This window comes from Macaca thibetana, chromosome 11 (assembly GCF_024542745.1).
Source record: "Macaca thibetana thibetana isolate TM-01 chromosome 11, ASM2454274v1, whole genome shotgun sequence".
Classification (NCBI taxonomy): domain Eukaryota; kingdom Metazoa; phylum Chordata; class Mammalia; order Primates; family Cercopithecidae; genus Macaca; species Macaca thibetana.
Window position 1 is genome coordinate 116011757 of NC_065588.1, and position 16845 is coordinate 116028601.

At 46.0% G+C, this 16845-nt stretch overlaps 2 protein-coding genes across 7 annotated transcripts in view; one reads left to right on the forward strand and one right to left on the reverse strand.

Moving 5' to 3' along the window:
- CIT (citron rho-interacting serine/threonine kinase) overlaps positions 1–16845 on the reverse strand; it is a 201700-nt gene that overhangs the window by 83395 nt on the left and 101460 nt on the right. For all 6 annotated transcript variants that reach the window (XM_050747837.1, XM_050747836.1, XM_050747835.1 and 3 more), the window contains 5 exons: positions 8217–8387; positions 7912–7962; positions 7019–7072; positions 3959–4099; positions 1979–2104 (listed from right to left, as the gene is read on the reverse strand). In XM_050747837.1, coding sequence (XP_050603794.1) covers positions 1979–2104; positions 3959–4099; positions 7019–7072; positions 7912–7962; positions 8217–8387 — 543 coding nt within the window. The remainder of the gene's footprint in view (positions 1–1978; positions 2105–3958; positions 4100–7018; positions 7073–7911; positions 7963–8216; positions 8388–16845) is intronic.
- The window catches only part of BICDL1 (BICD family like cargo adaptor 1), a 718679-nt gene that overhangs the window by 9914 nt on the left and 691920 nt on the right, over positions 1–16845 (forward strand). The window lies entirely within an intron of this gene.

Here is a 16845-nt window from a genome sequence, read left to right on the forward strand (position 1 = left end):
CAGAATAGCAAATATTTTAAAGGCAATGACATTTGGGGATCTATGCTCAGTCATCATCATTACATAATGGTACTAAGGACCACTCTTTGCCCACGTCCTAGATACTTTGCAGCCTAAGCACAGGGTTCTTGAGCAAAAGGCACCTTCTAATAAATGAAGTCACAACCACAAAGGTACTCCAGCAGGTGGCAAGATACACTCGGACAAAGAAATCTGCTTATTTTTCCTTTATGTTAGAAATCATTTGATAATCATCTTTTTATTTTTTTTCCAGTTTCAGTCTTCATAAGATAGCACAGGAATGGAAATCAGAATCTAAAATTAGATGGAAAAAAAAAAACTCAGGTATCTGACACTGACAACTTTAAGACCAAATTTCTGGTCTATTTGTGAACGGGAGTTTATAACACGTAATCCAAGAATGCAGAACTCTGTACTCCTCCGTTTTAATTGTAAGTGAACCTTAGGAAGAGCAGATCTTCTACAAATCTGACTTCTTGCTGATTTGGCATTTTTTGTTGTTGTTGTCATTTTTTAAACAGATATTTTCTAGATGTATTGGATCAACTCTTCAGTCCTGTTATGCAAATACTGTTGTTTGCTGCTAAATTTCCAGCTCCTAGAACAGTGCCTGGCACATAGTAGAAGCTCATTAAATATTTGTTGAATGAATGAATGAACACATCACCATTAAACAGAGAAACACTTTGCAACCACAAGAGAGTTAACCACTTTGTTTATACCAAGCAAGGGATAGCAGCGGTGGGATCTCAGCGGGATCTGATTTTATATTCATGATAAAATTCAAACACTTGACAATAGCCAAGAGAAACTTTGATGACGGAACAAGAGAACAGAAAGGGCAGACTAACAGTCACATCTGTCTTTGTGTGCAGACATATATACAAAGACTGGGTGTCATAGCAAAACAATTTAACCCATTTTTCTTTTACCTGTTGATTCAAGAACATCCATATATTTATAAATATACACAAACAGAAATGTAAAGTTGTAAACAGTTTGATTTGGTATTAAGTATAGACCTATAAGTTGGCCACTCTGGAATTCCAACAGTTGCTGGTGACTCATTTCCCAGAAGTGATGTGAAGAGAGAGAGATGAAGTACCCTGCTCACCACCTTGCCTCCTTAGGGTGGAGAGGAATGACCAATGACTTCAGAGTCTCTCCCCAGGTGGGATAGGAATGGACTCCAAGTCATCCTTGAGTCTCAAACATGATGTCAAATTTCTGGCTGTGGGACTGAGGTCCAAGGAGGGCCCTTCAAAGGAGGTGCTGTCTTCCACCCTGGCAGGGGCAAAACGTCAACACATCTGCAAATACCACCCGAGTCTTCCTTGATCAAGTTAATTTGGTCATCAGAGCCTGAGACAGAATCAGGATGACTATAGACCCTAAAAAAAGACCTGCTATATCTAAGGAAATTGAAAAAATAATAATAATAATAACCAACTGTAGCAGAGAAAGTGAGTGGGTGAACATGGATCTATGACAAATACTACTCCTAGCAAAACAATTCTGTATGACTAATTGCTTTCTTCTCTAAAAGCAAGAATCTGAATTTCGGTCTTAAAGTTCTAAACCCCTACAGCTTTTTAAATTGTCATTGCAAAGTTGATGGCTATTCAGAGCTCTGCTGATAGAAATATGTCAACACTCCTATAAAAATGTACTGAAAATGATAGATGCACGCTCTACTTTAGAAAAAAAAAAAAAAAGGCCAGGCTGTAGCAAAAAGAGCAAAAAAATGATATTTACGGATCTGTTACCAGTGCTGAAATGTCCGTTATTTGGTTATTCATACTACTCTACGATGTGGTATATGCTGAAACCACCTCACTTAATTCATCTACTTGGAGATACCTCCCTTATTGTGGCGGTTAATTCGTCTTCTAACCCCCTTCCCTTTGCAACCTCTAACCTGTTATCTTTTAACTTTGCAACTTTCATTCCTGCTCACCAGAATTTTATCAGCCATCTGCTGGATCTGTTGGGATTTTGTCTGGATGTCATCCTTCAGTCTGTTTTCTCTACGCTCCATGGTCTCTAGTCTCTTTACCTTGTTCTCCAGAGAATGGCGACGTTCCTGTAGATCATGAATCAATCAGAGAGTTTTAATGGAGTAACCGCTATGGGCATAACACCTGCACTGAGGGAAAGAGCCCTCAAGAAGCATACACTCGAGTCAGGAAGAAAAGCCTCAGGCACCCGAAGCAACAGTAGAGAAAATAAGACTCTATAATCCAGGTACTCAGTTGTGTAGGTTACAAGAGTGCATTCATTCATTCAAATATTTACCAAGCACCTACTATCTGCAAAGTGCCACGCTAGGCATCACGGAAAATACAGAGGAAGATGGCATCATTCCTGCCCTTGGAGGAGATAAGATAAACATAAATAATCATAATATAGGTTAAGATGAGGAAGAACCATAAAGCAAAGAGGTACAAAGTGCCGCAGGAGGTTGCAGGCAGGACAGAGGACTTTTAATTGGACAGTTGAGCAGAGACATCAGAGAGGTGTGAGCTCTGAAGAGGGGTGGTATATGGTGTTCTGCAGTAGGAAGGACAGGAGAGGAGGGGGAAATGTTTCAGACGAAAGGAGACACACTAGCAGAAACACAGCAGTGGTCAAGAGCCAGTTTGGGCCCCAAGTGAAGCCTGGAATGGCTACAGCACAGCACGTGTTCAGGGGAAGGGCAGGTGAAAAGCAGAAAGGTCAAAGGTTGAGGGTTTCAGGTACCAGACTCAGGGGTACACCTGGGCATTATGGAACCCTGAAAGGTTTGGGATGGGGCAGGGAATTCTGAGAAATCTGGTTCTTGAGGTCCATGAATCTTTCACTGTGGGAACTAGCTGGAAGGAGAAGCTGGATGCAGATGGCCGAGAAATTATTAGATTTGCTCAGCTAAGAGGGGAGGGCTTAGACTACAAGGAAGGCTACAGAAATGGGAAGCAGGAGATGAACAGGAGATGTATGGTTGCATTTATAGGACGGAGGGACTCACTGAATAGCGGGGTCCAGAGAAAAGGAAAGGACACCAAGGTTTGAAGCCTGGAATGACCAGATGAATGATGGTGGCCCTGCCTGGCATGAGGAAAGTGGGAAGGGAAACCAAGCTTGCCGGGGAAGAGACTGAGTTCATTCTAAATCTGATGCACCATTCAGACACTCAGTTGGAATGTAGAGGAGCTGGGGGATATGCAGACAAATGTGGGTGAGGATGGTCCGAAAGAGACATGTACCAGGAGGTTCACACCAAGAATGTAACAGGGAAAAGCAAAAGACCCAGCAATAGGAGGAGGGTGAAATCAACTATGGCATGCCCCTTCTGTGGGACAAACACCAAGGGGCAGAGGAGGCAGATATGAGTAAAGGCGAAGAATCGCTTTTTATCCTGTATTCTTCTGTACTAAGTTTTTTACAATGAAAAGGCACTCATGTGGTTCTGGTAAAATTATACTAATGATTTCAACAACAACAACAACAACAACAAAGAATTTAAAGTAGAGAAGAGGCCCAAAAATATAGATCTGAGAGTCATTGACACGCAGGTAATAGGTGAAGTCTTGAAAATTAATATGCTATTAATATCACGGAGGGGAAAGACGAGGAAAAAACAGAGGGAAGAGAAAGAAAAACCCAGTGATGGAGCTTCGGTTAACCTATAAAAATAAAAATTGTCCCAGATTAGTGAGTAGGTCAGAGGAAAATAAACAGAAAGAAAAAGCTTCTATGAAGACATCTTTCTACTTGAAGCTGCTCTGACAAATCTTTCCCCTGGGAGGAAATGATTCCCAGCCTCTCAGGTTTCAAAGGGATCTTCAGAAGGGAAAGCAGCTTGGTCAAACATAAGCAAGGGATGGTCTGGCAGTTTCTTTCCTTGGGCACAGCCAAAGGCCGAGGCCACTGGGGCCTGGGCTGGAGGTTCCCTGCTCACCTCGGCTTCCACCAGCTTCTTTCTAATGCCTTCAGAAGAATCCTCTCGGTTCTGCAGCTTCTCCAGCTCCCTCTCGGCTCGCTCCTTTGCCTGGCGGATATTCTGCAGCAGCTCGGTGGCCTCGGTGCTGGCTTTTACAGCCTAGGAAGAGAGGAGGAAAAGGAGATAAGTGGCCAAATTTATTCATGTAAAAAGATGGTGACAGTACATTCTGCACATGTATCCCAGAACTTAGAGTATCATCTAAAAAAAAAAAAAAAAAAGATAGTCACAGTGTCCTAAATAAAAAAAGCAGGTAATACTGAGTTTACCATTTGTCAAAACAAACACACAATCATTTAATTCTGTATTTCATTATTCTAAGGTGCACATTTTTTAACATCACTGAATTTGAAATGCATCCTACAATTAAAATTGATGCATTTTTCTTTCTTGGGGTATGTAAGATAATGGTGTATCTGAAAATCATTATCATCTTCGATTCGATGCAAGATAGTGAATGGAAATAGAAAGATCTAAATGGACTGATCTACCCAGATATCAATGTATTTGCCTTGAAGCATTAATTTTCTCCTTATTTTAATTATCTCATTTGTTAATTTTTCTATGGGAAATATTGAGATACACTGGGTTAAAAACAAATATATCATTCAAATGACTTCGCCTGTTTTTGCTGTTTTTATTGTTTGTTTGTTTTGGTTTTTTTTTTTTTTTTTGAGACAGAGTTTTGCTCTTGTTGCCCAGGCTGGAGTACAATGGCGCAATCTCGGCTGGCCGCAACCTCCACCTCCTGAGGTTCAAGTGATTCTCCTGCCTCAGCCTCCCAAGTAGCTAGGATTACAGGCATGCGCCACCACGTCCAGCTAATTTTGTATTTTTAGTAGAGACAGGGTTTCACCATGTTGGTCAGGCTGGTCTCGAACTCCTGACCTCAGGTGATCTGCCCGCCTCAGCCTCCCAAAGTGCTGGGATTATAGGCGTGAGCCACCAGGCCTGGCCTGTTTTTGCCGTTTTTAAATGTGGCTACTGGAAAATTTTAAATTACATCTGTGAGTAATATTTGTGGCTCCCTCACACTTTGATTGGAGAGCACAGTTCTAGATGGAGACGCGCATCCTCTCACAAGCTTCTGGCTAAAGAGGGCCATGAGGGCTTTTATTAGAGAGCTCAAGAATAAGGAAGCAGGGGGCAAACAGTGGATAAGCAAAAAGCAGTATATCTATAAACCAGAATATGATTCCACCTTAAGAAGAAAGGAAATTCTGATACATGCTACCACATGAATGCAACTTTAGGACATTATGCTAAATGAAATAAGCCAATCAAAAAAGGACAAACACTGTATGATTCCAGTTATATGAGGTACATAAAGTAGTCAAAATCATAGAAACAGAAAGTAGAAAGGTGGGGGGGATGAGAGGAATTCATATTTGGTGGTTATAGAGTTTCAGTGTAACAAGACAAAAACGTTCCAGAGATCCACTGCCCATAATGGTAATAAACTTAGCACAACTGAACTGTACACTTAAAAATGGTTAAGATGGTAATTTAACGTTATGTGGGTTTTTTACCACAATTTTAAAAAAGGAGGAGGAGGAGGAGCTCTATTAAACCAAGCCAGCAAACACATTCACAAACATTCTCAATGCCAAAGGTATGTTCCACAGCCACATTCATTCTGGCCCTTCCATTAAGCATTTCCAGTGTTCAACTAAAGGAAGGGCTTGAAAATTGCTCTTAAATGTTCTCACCACAAAAAACATAAGAAGAATGTGAGGTGATGGATCTGTCAGCTGGCTTGACTTAATCACTTCACAGTGTGTGTGTGTGTGTGTGTGTGTGTGTGTGTGTGTATACATCACATTGCATACCGTAAGTTCATGCAATTATTATTTGCCAACTATACCTTAATGAAGCTAGGGGAAAAATTAATAAAAATTTTAAAAACAAGATAAAACGGTCAGGTACAGTGGTTCATGCCTGTAATCCCAGCATCTTGGGAAGCAATGGCAGGTGGATCACTTGAGTCCAGGTGTTTGAGACCAGCCTAGGCACCATGGCAAAATCCCATCTCTACAGAAAATACAGAAAATCAGCTGAGCATAGTGGTGCACACCTGTGGTCCCAGCTACTCTGGAGGCATAGGTGGGAGGATCACCTGAGCCTGTGAAGTCAAGGCTGCAGTGAGCCATGATCATGCCCTGCACTCCAACCTGGGTGACAGAGTGAGACCCTGTCTCAAAAAAGTTAAATAAGTTGGCCAGGTGCAGTGGCTGGTGCCTATAATCCCAGCACTTTGGGAGGCCAAGGCACGCGATCACCTGAGGTCAGGAGTTCGAGACCAGCCTGACCAACATGGTGAAACCCTGTGTCTACTAAAAATACAAAAATTAGCAGGATGTGGTGGTGCATGCTTGTAATCCCAGCTATTCTGGGGGCTGAGGCAGGAGGATCCCTTGAACCCGGGAGGCAGAGGTTGCAGTGAGCCAAGATCGTACCACTGCACTCCAGCCTGGGCAACAGAGCAAGACTCCGTCTCAAAAAAATTTTTTTTACTTAAATAATTAAACAATTAAATAAAAGGAGGGCCATTAGCACAAACTTTGCAGGATGCTATAAACCAAACTCACGCCCCTTCCCAATCACGTGACAACCCCAAGGCTCCTCCAGTCTTCTGCAGGGCAGGTCTCCTGCTGGCGGAAAGCAGTCTGGGTGGGGAACTGCTTCTCTTACAAATGTGCATAAATGAGGTGCCAGGCCCCCTGAGGCGAGAGATGCAGGCCTCTTGGGTTCTGTCGTAGTATAATTAGAACTTTTACTTGAGAGTCTCACACAGCTTGGTTTTTAAAAATAAACACTGCTGACATGTCTCAAAAGGAAAAACTATATTCAGAACTCTGATATTTTCAGGTAATCGCTCACTCCCCCTTCATTTTCCTCAGTGCTGGGTGACTAATTCTGTTTCTTTCATCTTTCGTGCTCTGGGACAAGGCAAAGAAAGACGTTTGGAAAGGAGGTGGGGTGGGGGGGTAAGTTCCTGAAAAATCACCTCGGGCTTACCTTCTCCAGTTTCTCTTGGAGCTCCTGAATTTTGAGCTGCTGCTCAGCATTGATCTATAATTAAAATTCCAGGAAATAAAGCAAAAGGCAAATCAGCATTAACATCTTGCTACATTTATTGCAGTCCTATTCTCTTGAGGTTTCTACGGGGTCTTTTTCTTTGGGTTTCCAGAACCTACTAACGAAGAGGAAGAACAGTGGCCTCTCAGGGAAGACTTTGTCCCAGTGCAAAGCTCCATGTTGACGATGTACGTAGGACCAGCAACATACAAATGGCAAAAAGAGAAAGTCGCTCAGTGCTTTAAGACAATAACAATTTTCATGTATGTTTTACTAAGTGTCTGGGTTTGTTGCTGTGGGCAGGCATGACAAAAATGAGCTGCCTTTTACCTCTTTTAGAGCCATAGCTAAATGTTGTCACCCAAAGGTGGACTATCAAAATAAGCCTCGAAGAGAGGTCTCTATTCATTAAGAATACTCTTCATGGCCGGGCGCGGTGGCTCAAGCCTGTAATCCCAGTACTTTGGGAGGCCGAGACGGGCGGATCACGAGGTCAGGAGATCGAGACCATCCTGGCTGACACAGTGAAACCCCGTCTCTACTAAAAAATACAAAAAAACTAGCCGGGCGAGGTGGCGGGCGCCTGTAGTCCCAGCTACTCGGGAGGCTGAGGCAGAAGAATGGCGTGAACCCGGGAGGCAGAGCTTGCAGTGAGCCAAGATCACGCCACTGCACTCCAGCCTGGGCGGCAGAGCGAGACTCTGTCAAAAAAAAAAAAAAAAAAAAAAAAAAAAAAAAAGAATACTCTTCATCAATGATGGGCCACTGATAACAACATGAAAAATGTTATCTACCCAAAATATTAATAGCAAAACCAATCATGGAAAGTATACCTTCTCCAGTTTCGCATATTCTCCCACTTCAGGCTTCCCTTGATCCTTAGCCTGTAATTAAAAAGATACAACATATTGGGAAATCTCAACAACCTAAAACTCGTGTAGACTACTTGGTCTCTGTGACCAAGATAATAATAGTAAATAAGAATGTTATCTTCTGTAAATAAAGACCAAGGGTTTTCCAAGGTATTCTACTATTTCTCAAACTAGGTTGTTTCTCATTAAACTAGGTTCTCCTTTTTCTTGCTAAGATCATGTATGATTTTACCCAAAAAGCACCCTCCTGGAGGGTGGCTGACTACCTTCAACAGTTTATGCTGACATTCTGTCGCTTTCCGCTTGAATTCTTCAGCAGCGAGCCGAGACTCTCTCAGCTCAGATTCGTAGAGATCACTCCGTCTTCTTGCTGAGACAAGGTCCTCTTCCAACTGATTCATCATCAACCTCATTTCTTCCACTTGAGCCTGGTACTCCTAAAGAGCAGGCAATGGAATAAAAGTGAACTTTAGAACTCTGAAAAGAATAGACAGGCAGTGAGGATGGAAGAGTATTAACCACACAGGGAAGATGCACAGTGAAGAGAGATTGGCAAAAAAAGACCTGGCCAGGCAAGGTGGCTCACACCTGTAATCCCAAAACTTTGGGAGGCCAAGGTGGGTGGATCACCTGAGGTCAGGAGTTCAAAACCAGCCTGGTCAACATGGTGAAATCCTGTCTCTACTCAAAATATAAAAATTAGCTGGGTGTGGTGGTGCGGGCCTAAAGTCCCAGCTACTCAGCAGGCTGAGGCAGGAGAATCGCTTGAACCTGGGAGGCAGAGGTTGCAGTGAGCCGAGATTGCGCCACTGCACTCTAGCCTGGGTAACAGGGCAAGACTCCATCTCAAAAATTAAAAAAAATAAAAGAAAAAGAAAAAGAAAAGACCTACAGACCTAGAGACGAGGGGAGTAGAAAGATGGACCCAGAATGAGGCACCAAGTAGGCAAAGGCGAGAAGTGTGGGGTGAAGACGAGAAAGAAAAAAAATTAAACCTTAAAACTGTTTTGGCTGGGTGTGGTGGCTCATGCCTGTAATCTCAGCACTTAGGGAGGCTGAGGCGGGCATGCCGATCACGGGGTCAGGAATTCGAGACCAGCATGGCCAACATGGTGATATCCGTCTCTACTAAAAATACAAAAATTAGCCGGGCATGGTGGTGGGTGCCTGTAATCCCAGCTACTCAGGAGGCTGAGGCAGGAGAATCGCTTGGACCCGGGAGGCAGAGGTTGCAGTGAGCTGAGATCACGCCACTGCACTCCAGCCTGGGTGACAGAGCAAGACTCTGTCTCAAAAGAAAAAACAAAAAACAAAAACAAAAACAAAACAAAAGACTGTTTCAATGTAGAGCATATGTCATTAATAAAACCACTGGGAACACACATGCAAATCACACCATACAATATGCACAGACCCTTAAGGCCTAACAGGAGAGCCGAAAGGGATGTTCTTTAAACAACAAGGATAAACCGCTTACATGTAGTTTTCCGCCAAGGGTAATCATTTATATAGATTTGTCCTTTAGAAGTCATGTGCTCCTAACACAAATTAGATATGGTACTAGTTTTCAAATTAACCTTTCAGACAGCACAAGAGGGTAATTGAAAATCTCAGTGGAAAGAATTCTGGAAGGTGAAACTCATCATGTCAGTTTCTCACCATTAATTTTTCTGGGCCCAAAACTGAATGATGACCGTAACATCGCTCCTGCAATGCAAGTCACCCTGAAATTTGGAAGAGTCACAAAACACTGGCTTCGGTCAAAATAACTTGTGAGAAAAATTCCAAGGAAAGAACTCTCCTGTTCCCTTGGGCAAACCCTTTAAGTGATCCAAACGGCCCAACCTTTTCCAAAATGCATTTCTAAAATCAAAACATTTACATTCAAGTTTCTCAGAACTGGGTTTACCAGAAGAAATGGCCAGTGATTTTGAAAACTTTTGGACAAAGTATAAAAACATTCTGTGTTAGCAAAAATCAAGGCTAAGTATAAGGATTATGAATGAGCACTTATGTAATCCAAGGTGACTTGTGGGGTGAGGACGAGAGAGATACAAAATGAAATGAACAAGGAATTGCATCAAGAAGTCTTTGAAAATCACAATATTCAGTAACATCTCTGAGATCCATTCTCCCAAGAAATAATTGGTGAGGAATATTTGAATATTTCTCCCAAGAAATAATCGATTGAGCAAGGATATTTTTTTAACTGATAAATTGTAATTTTTAAATAACAGGGTATAAAGGAAACCTTTTATCCTATTGTAGCAGGTGACCCCCCGCCAGAGCATATTAAAGGGGAACTGCTGCTCTTATGAAAACTGGATGGTTTCCATGCAAGTACACCTCTCCCTATATTATCTGTAAAGGAGAAAGGAAAAAACAGCCCAAAATGGAACACAGGTCTCATTTCACTCTCTCCCACCCAAAAGCATATGTTACTGAAGGTCAGTCCTCAGAATCTTGGGGCACACAGGTTTCCTGGGTCATGCATACTAAGCAGGCAATGCTGGATTATATAACCAAATGTCTTTATAACCTGCTCCCAATTATCTAAACACAGTGGCACAGTGGTTCATGCCTGTAATCCCAGCACTTTGGGAGCCCAAGGTGGGCAGATCACTTGAGGTTAAGAATTCGAGACCAGCCTGGCCAACATGGTGAAACCCCATCTCTACAAAATATACAAAAATTAGCTGGTCATGATGGTGGGCGCCTGTAATCCCAGTTACTTGGAAGGCTGAGACAGGAGAATTGCTTGAACCTGGGAGGCAGAGGTTGCAGTGAGCTGAGATTACGCCACTGCCCTCCAGCCTGGGTGACAGAGCAAGACTCCATCTCAAATAAATAAATAAATTCACAGGGCAGAACATGAGCTGTAGGTGAAATGGAACATCGGTTTTTCTGGACCCCCTCAACCAGAGCCATATTATGGCTTTCATAGCTGTGAGCACTGAGCCTTCCTTGACTTCCTCCATAAAAATAAAAATTACATTTTACAATTGTGCTCTTATAAATACAAAAATATTAATATCATCTATGAAAACAGTGTCTTTGACCTAAGCCCAACTTTTTTCTTCTGATGAAAAAATTAAAACATGTTATGAGACCCTAAAAGTACAGTGGTCCTGAAAGGAGCTGGGCACATTCCTCAGCCCCGGGCTCAAAACTCCCTGAGCCTAGCACAAACACATCCCATCCTCCCATCCCACCACCATATATCTCTCAAACTCCCTGAGCCCAGTACAAACACCACCTAGAAAGTCTCCGATAAGGAGACAGCCGTTCAAGGTTACTGAAAGCGCAGGAGCCAAAAGAATTTCTTTGTTCCCCTACAACTTTCGGGCTATAAAAAGCAAACGCTCGCATTGTTCGGGGCCCTCTTGTATACTGTGTAAAGGAGGGACCAAGTTCAAACTTGTAGTAAAGATCCTTGCCGCTTGGCTTTGACTCTGGACTCTGGTGGTCTTCTTTGGGGAACAAACAGTCTGGGCATAACATCTGGGGGCTCGTCCGGGATTCCCCAAGCCCACCAGACCCCTGGTCAACGGATCTGCTAGGATCGATCTACTGATAGGTGAGCTGGCTCGTCTCCGTTTGTCTGTCTGTGTCTGTGTGACTGTTCTGAATCTGAATCTCTGACTCGCGAGGTCTGAAACTGAGGCTGGCACAGTCCTGGAGGACGCGCTATAGGACAGCCAGTGGAGACCGGTGGGAGACGTCCCCTGGCTCTCTTCTGATTTAAATTGCGATCTGAGTTGCCGGAGCGGGTTCGCGATCCGGGCAACAGTCTGAATCTGACCCCGGTCCCCGGGTGCGCGCTCGCTGTCTGAATCTGACCCCGGTCCCCGGGTGCGCGCTCGCTGTCTGAATCTGACCCCGGTCCCCGGGTGCGCGCTCGCTGTCTGAATTGCCCCGGCCCCCGGGTGCGCGCTCGCTGTCTGAATTGCCCCGGCCCCCGGGTGCGCGCTCGCTGTCTGAATTGCCCCGGCCCCCGGGTGCGCCCTCGCTGTCTGAATTGCCCCCGGCCCCCGGGTGCGCGCTCGCTGTCTGAATTGCCCCGGCCCCCGGGTGCGCGCTCGCTGTCTGAATTGCCCCGGCCCCCGGGTGCGCGCTCGCTGTCTGAATTGCCCCGGCCCCCGGGTGCGCGCTCGCTGTCTGAATTGCCCCGGTCCCCGGGCTCCCGGATTCCGGCGCCGCGCTCCCGGCCCGGTCCCCGGGCTCCCGGCTTCCGGCGCGCGCTTCCGGCACCGCGCTTGTGGCCCCAGTCCCCGGGCTCCCGGCTTCCGGCGCGCGCTTCTGGCGCCGTACCCGCGGCCCCCGTCCCTGGGCTCCCGGCTTCCGGCGCCGCGCTCCCGGCCCGGTCCCCGGGCTCCTGGCTTCCGGCGCCGCGCCTGCGGCCCCAGTCCCCGGGCTCCCGGCTTCCAGCGCGGATTTCCTTTACAGGGATTCCAACCCACAACCTAATTCTAACCCACATTCCTTTACAAAAAGAGACACAGAAAGTGAAACTGGGGAAAAGAAAAAATAAGTGAGAGAGAGACCATAGAGACGGGAAAGGGAGAAAGTGAGGAGGGAAATCGGAAAGAGAAAGGGGAGAAAACGGCAGACGTGGAGAGTCAGAGAAAGAGACTGAGTATAAAGGAGAAAGGACACGGGATGACAGAGAGACAGAGAGAGAAAGCACGCGCGAATGAGATAGAAACTTAAAGAAAAGACCCTGTAAGTATGTCAATCAAAGATTTAGACAGAAACGGAAAGATTAGAGAGAGAGATAGAGGGAGCAGGCGGAGGGAAAGCGGGCTCGCTGAAAGGGAAAGTAACTTTAAAAGGCTGGGGGGGCGGATGCGAGGGTGCACTTCGCGGACTAGCCCCCCCCCAGCCACCTGACTCCACGGTGGCTTTACCCCTTCGGGAAATAAAACCCCCACATGACACAAGAATCCCCAAGCTCCAGTACTGGCCATTCTCCACCAGTGATCTGTATAACTGGAAGACTCAGAGTGCTCGGTTTTCAGACAACCCCAAAGATTTACTGGCTTTACTGGATAGTGTCATGTTCACCCACCAGCCCATTTGAGATGATTGTCAGCAGCTCCTCCGAATCTTGTTTACCACGGAGGAGCGAGAGGAAATACAGGTAAAAGCTAGAAAGCTGGTCCCGGGGGACAACGGTCAACCGACTGCTAACCCTGACCTCATAAACGCGACCTTTCCTCTGACCAGGCCGACGTAGAACTACAACACGGCAGAAGGTAGGGGATGGCTACACCTTTATCGCCAGACTCTAATGGCAGGTCTCCGGGCAGCTGCTTGCAAGCCCACTAATTTGGCTAAAATATATTCTATTCGGCAAGAAAAGACAGAGATCCCAGCCACCTACTTAAAAAATTAATAGAAACTTTTAGACAGTACACCCCCATAGATCCAGAGGCTCCAGAAAGTCAGACAGCTGTTGTAATGTCATTCGTAAATCAGGCAGCCCCAGATATTAAAAGAAAACTCCAAAAATTAAAAGACTTGGAAGGAAAGCGGATTCAGGACCTCCTTCAGATAGCCCAGCGGGTTTACAATAACAGAGATACTCCAGAAAAAAGGCAATTTAAGGCCACTGAAAAAATGACCAAGGTCCTGGCAGCAGTAGTACAGAAAGAACATCTACAGCCAGAGTACACCCAACCTAGGCGGCCCCCCCAGGCATGATAATCTGAAAAAAGACCAATGTGCCTACTGCAAGGAGGCTGGCCACTGGGTAAGAGACTGCCTCGCTACTGCCCAACCCGGACCTGGACGCCCCACTCCACGACTGCACCGAGGTACTAGCTCAGGTGCACGGAGTTCGAGAAGACCTGCAGGATCGCCCACTTCCTGACGCCGACCTCGTCTGGTTCACTGATAAGAGCAGCTTCATGCATCAGGGCCAGAGATACGCTGGAGCGGCAGTAACTTCAGAGACTGAGGTAATCTGGGCGGAACCCCTGCCCCCGGGGACATCGGCCCAGAAGGCCGAACTAATAGTGCTCACCCAAGCTCTTACCTTAGGGGCGGAGAAAAAGCTGACGGTATATACAGACAGCCGATATGCTTTTGCAACAGTGCATATACATGGGGCCATTTACAGGGAGCGGGGGTTACTGACGGCTAAAAAAAAAGAGATAAAAAAACAAGCAAGAAATCCTAGCCCTGCTAACAGCCCTATGGAGGCCAGAAAAGTTAGCCATTGTGCATTGCCCAGGGCATCAGAAACTAACTACTCCAACTGCTCAAGGCAACTTTCTGGCGGACCAAACTGCAAGAAAGGTGGCGAAGGCTCCCAGCCAACTCCTTGCACTCCAGCTCCCTGACCCGGGCCCCCGGGACTTGCCATATTTCCCTGATTATTCAGAACAAGATCTCCAGTGGATTGACAAGCTTCCCCTGAAACAGATCCAGAATGGGTGGTGGACTGATACTAATGACCAAACCATCCTACCAGAAAAATTAGGACAACAAATGTTAGAACACATCCACCGAACCACCCACCTGGGTGCTCGGCGGATGATAGACCTGATCAGACGCTCTAAGCTCAAATTCAGACATACAGCCGAGATGGCCAGCAACATCGTGACAAGTTGCAAAGTCTGCCAGCTTAACAACGCCTACCCCCAATCCCAGGCTACAACGGAAACAAGGCTTAGGGGAACCAGGCCCGGTATCTACTAGGAAGTAGATTTTACTGAGATAAAGCCAGGAAAATACGGGTATCGGTACTTACTTGTCTTTATAGATACTTTTTCAGGGTGGACTGAAGCATTCCCCACCAAAAAAGAAACTGCTCAGATTGTAGCAAAGAAAATCCTGGAAGATATCCTCCCCAGGTATGGCTTCCCTGTCCAGATAAGGTCAGATAATTGGCCGGCCTTCGTTGCTAAGGTAAGTCAGGATTTGGCTTCCATCCTTGGGACAAATTGGAAACTACATTGCACTTACAGGCCCCAGAGTTCAGGACAGGTAAAGAGAATAAATCGGACCTTAAAAAAGACCTTAACTAAATTAACTATAGAGACTGGCGCTAATTGGGTGGTCCTTCTCCCCTACGCTCTGTTCCGGGCCCGTAACACCCCTTACAGACTGGGCCTTACTCCTTATGAAATTATGCATGGCAGACCCCCACCCTTAGTTCCCGGCCTAAAAGATGATCTGCTCAAGTCCGAAACAGAAAATGTCTCTGAACTCTTGTTTTCCCTACAAGCCTTGCAGAAAATTCGTCAAGAAATCTGGCCCAAGCTGAAAAAACTATATGAGACCGGTCCCCCGCCGACACCCCATCCGGGAGACTAGGTCCTGGTCAAGCGACACGGACAAGAGACCCTAGAACCCAGGTGGAAAGGACCACTCCAGGTACTCCTAACCACACCCACCGCCCTGAAGGTAAAAGGCATCGCATCGTGAATCCACTACACCCACGTCAAGCCAGTGGACCCAACCTCCGATCTTCTGGGACCAATCACGGCGGCGGCTGAAGCACCGGACACGTGGACTGTGGACAGAGCTAGGAACAACCCCTTAAAACTCACCCTGCGCCGGCAGCATAGCTCACTGCAAACATGCAGTTAAGTAGTCTAACCCTAACGTTAGTCGCCCTAGTGGCCGCTAGAGAAATCACAAAACCAGCTCATAATCCCTTTGTCTGGAGATTCTGGCTTTATGAAAACCGAACCCACCCTGGGCAACCTCATAAGCCCAGAAAATTATTGGCCAGTGCTGATTGCCCTTCCTCAGGGTGCAACAGCCCAATTCTACTAAATTTTACTGGTTTTCAAATAGCCAAACCTATGACACCAATAATATGCTTTGAGTTTGATCAGACTAAATACAATTGTAAACACTATTGGTAGCACCAAAATGCTGGCTGTCCTTATAACTATTGTAACATCCACAGACCCCGTTACTGGGGAGAGAGAAAACAGTTAGACCCTAAATGGCCCTTCTATCGTAGACGGGATAGAGACTTTCCATATACCTAGATAGTTAGAGACCCCTGGAACTCCCGCTGGACCACACCTCAACATGGGGCTGTATACTACTCCCCCTCCTCCACATGGCCTAGCAGTCACCTCTATCTGTGGCGAGGCCTAGTACAAGTACTGCCCCTGGTCCACGGGAATATCCAACGACAGGAAAACAGACAACACAAGACTTACGTCCTTTCTCCTGGTTAAAGTTATTACAAGAAGGACTAGAACCTGCTAACCTTACAGGACTTCATAGCCTGTCTGGCTGCTTTCTGTGCGCCACTCTAGGACGTCCACCACTAACCGCTGTCCCTCTGCCATGGGGATCCTCTACCTTTGCCCAAGCTAACAACCTCCGAAACCTCTCGTATGCTCCTATCCTGAACGTGCCCCTATACCTAAACCCCAGTCAGGAGAAGTTTCCCTACTGTTTCTCAGGAACCAATTCCAGCCTCTGCAGCATCACTGCAACGCCCCCTAATATTATCACCTTAAGGGCTCCATCAGGCATATTCTTCTGGTGTAATGGAACCTTATCTAAGAACCTACCTAGTCCTTCTGTTAATAACCTACTATGTCTCCCTGTCACATTAGTTCCCCGGTTGACTCTACTAACTGCTGGCGAGTTCCTAGGGTATACCGGTAACTGGACTAGTGCTGTTATTCACCCAGACCCTAGACCAAGACCTGCACGAGCCATATTTCTCCCCCTCATTGCAGGAATCTCCCTCACCGCATCCTTCATTGCGGCCGGACTGGCGGGGGGAGCCCTAGGTCACACCCTCATAAAAAGTAACAAGTTATACCAACAATTTGCCGTTACTATGGAGGAGTCGGCTGAGTCCCTTGCCTCCCTTCAGCGACAGCTCACGTCCCTAGCTCAGGTAACCTTGCAAAACCG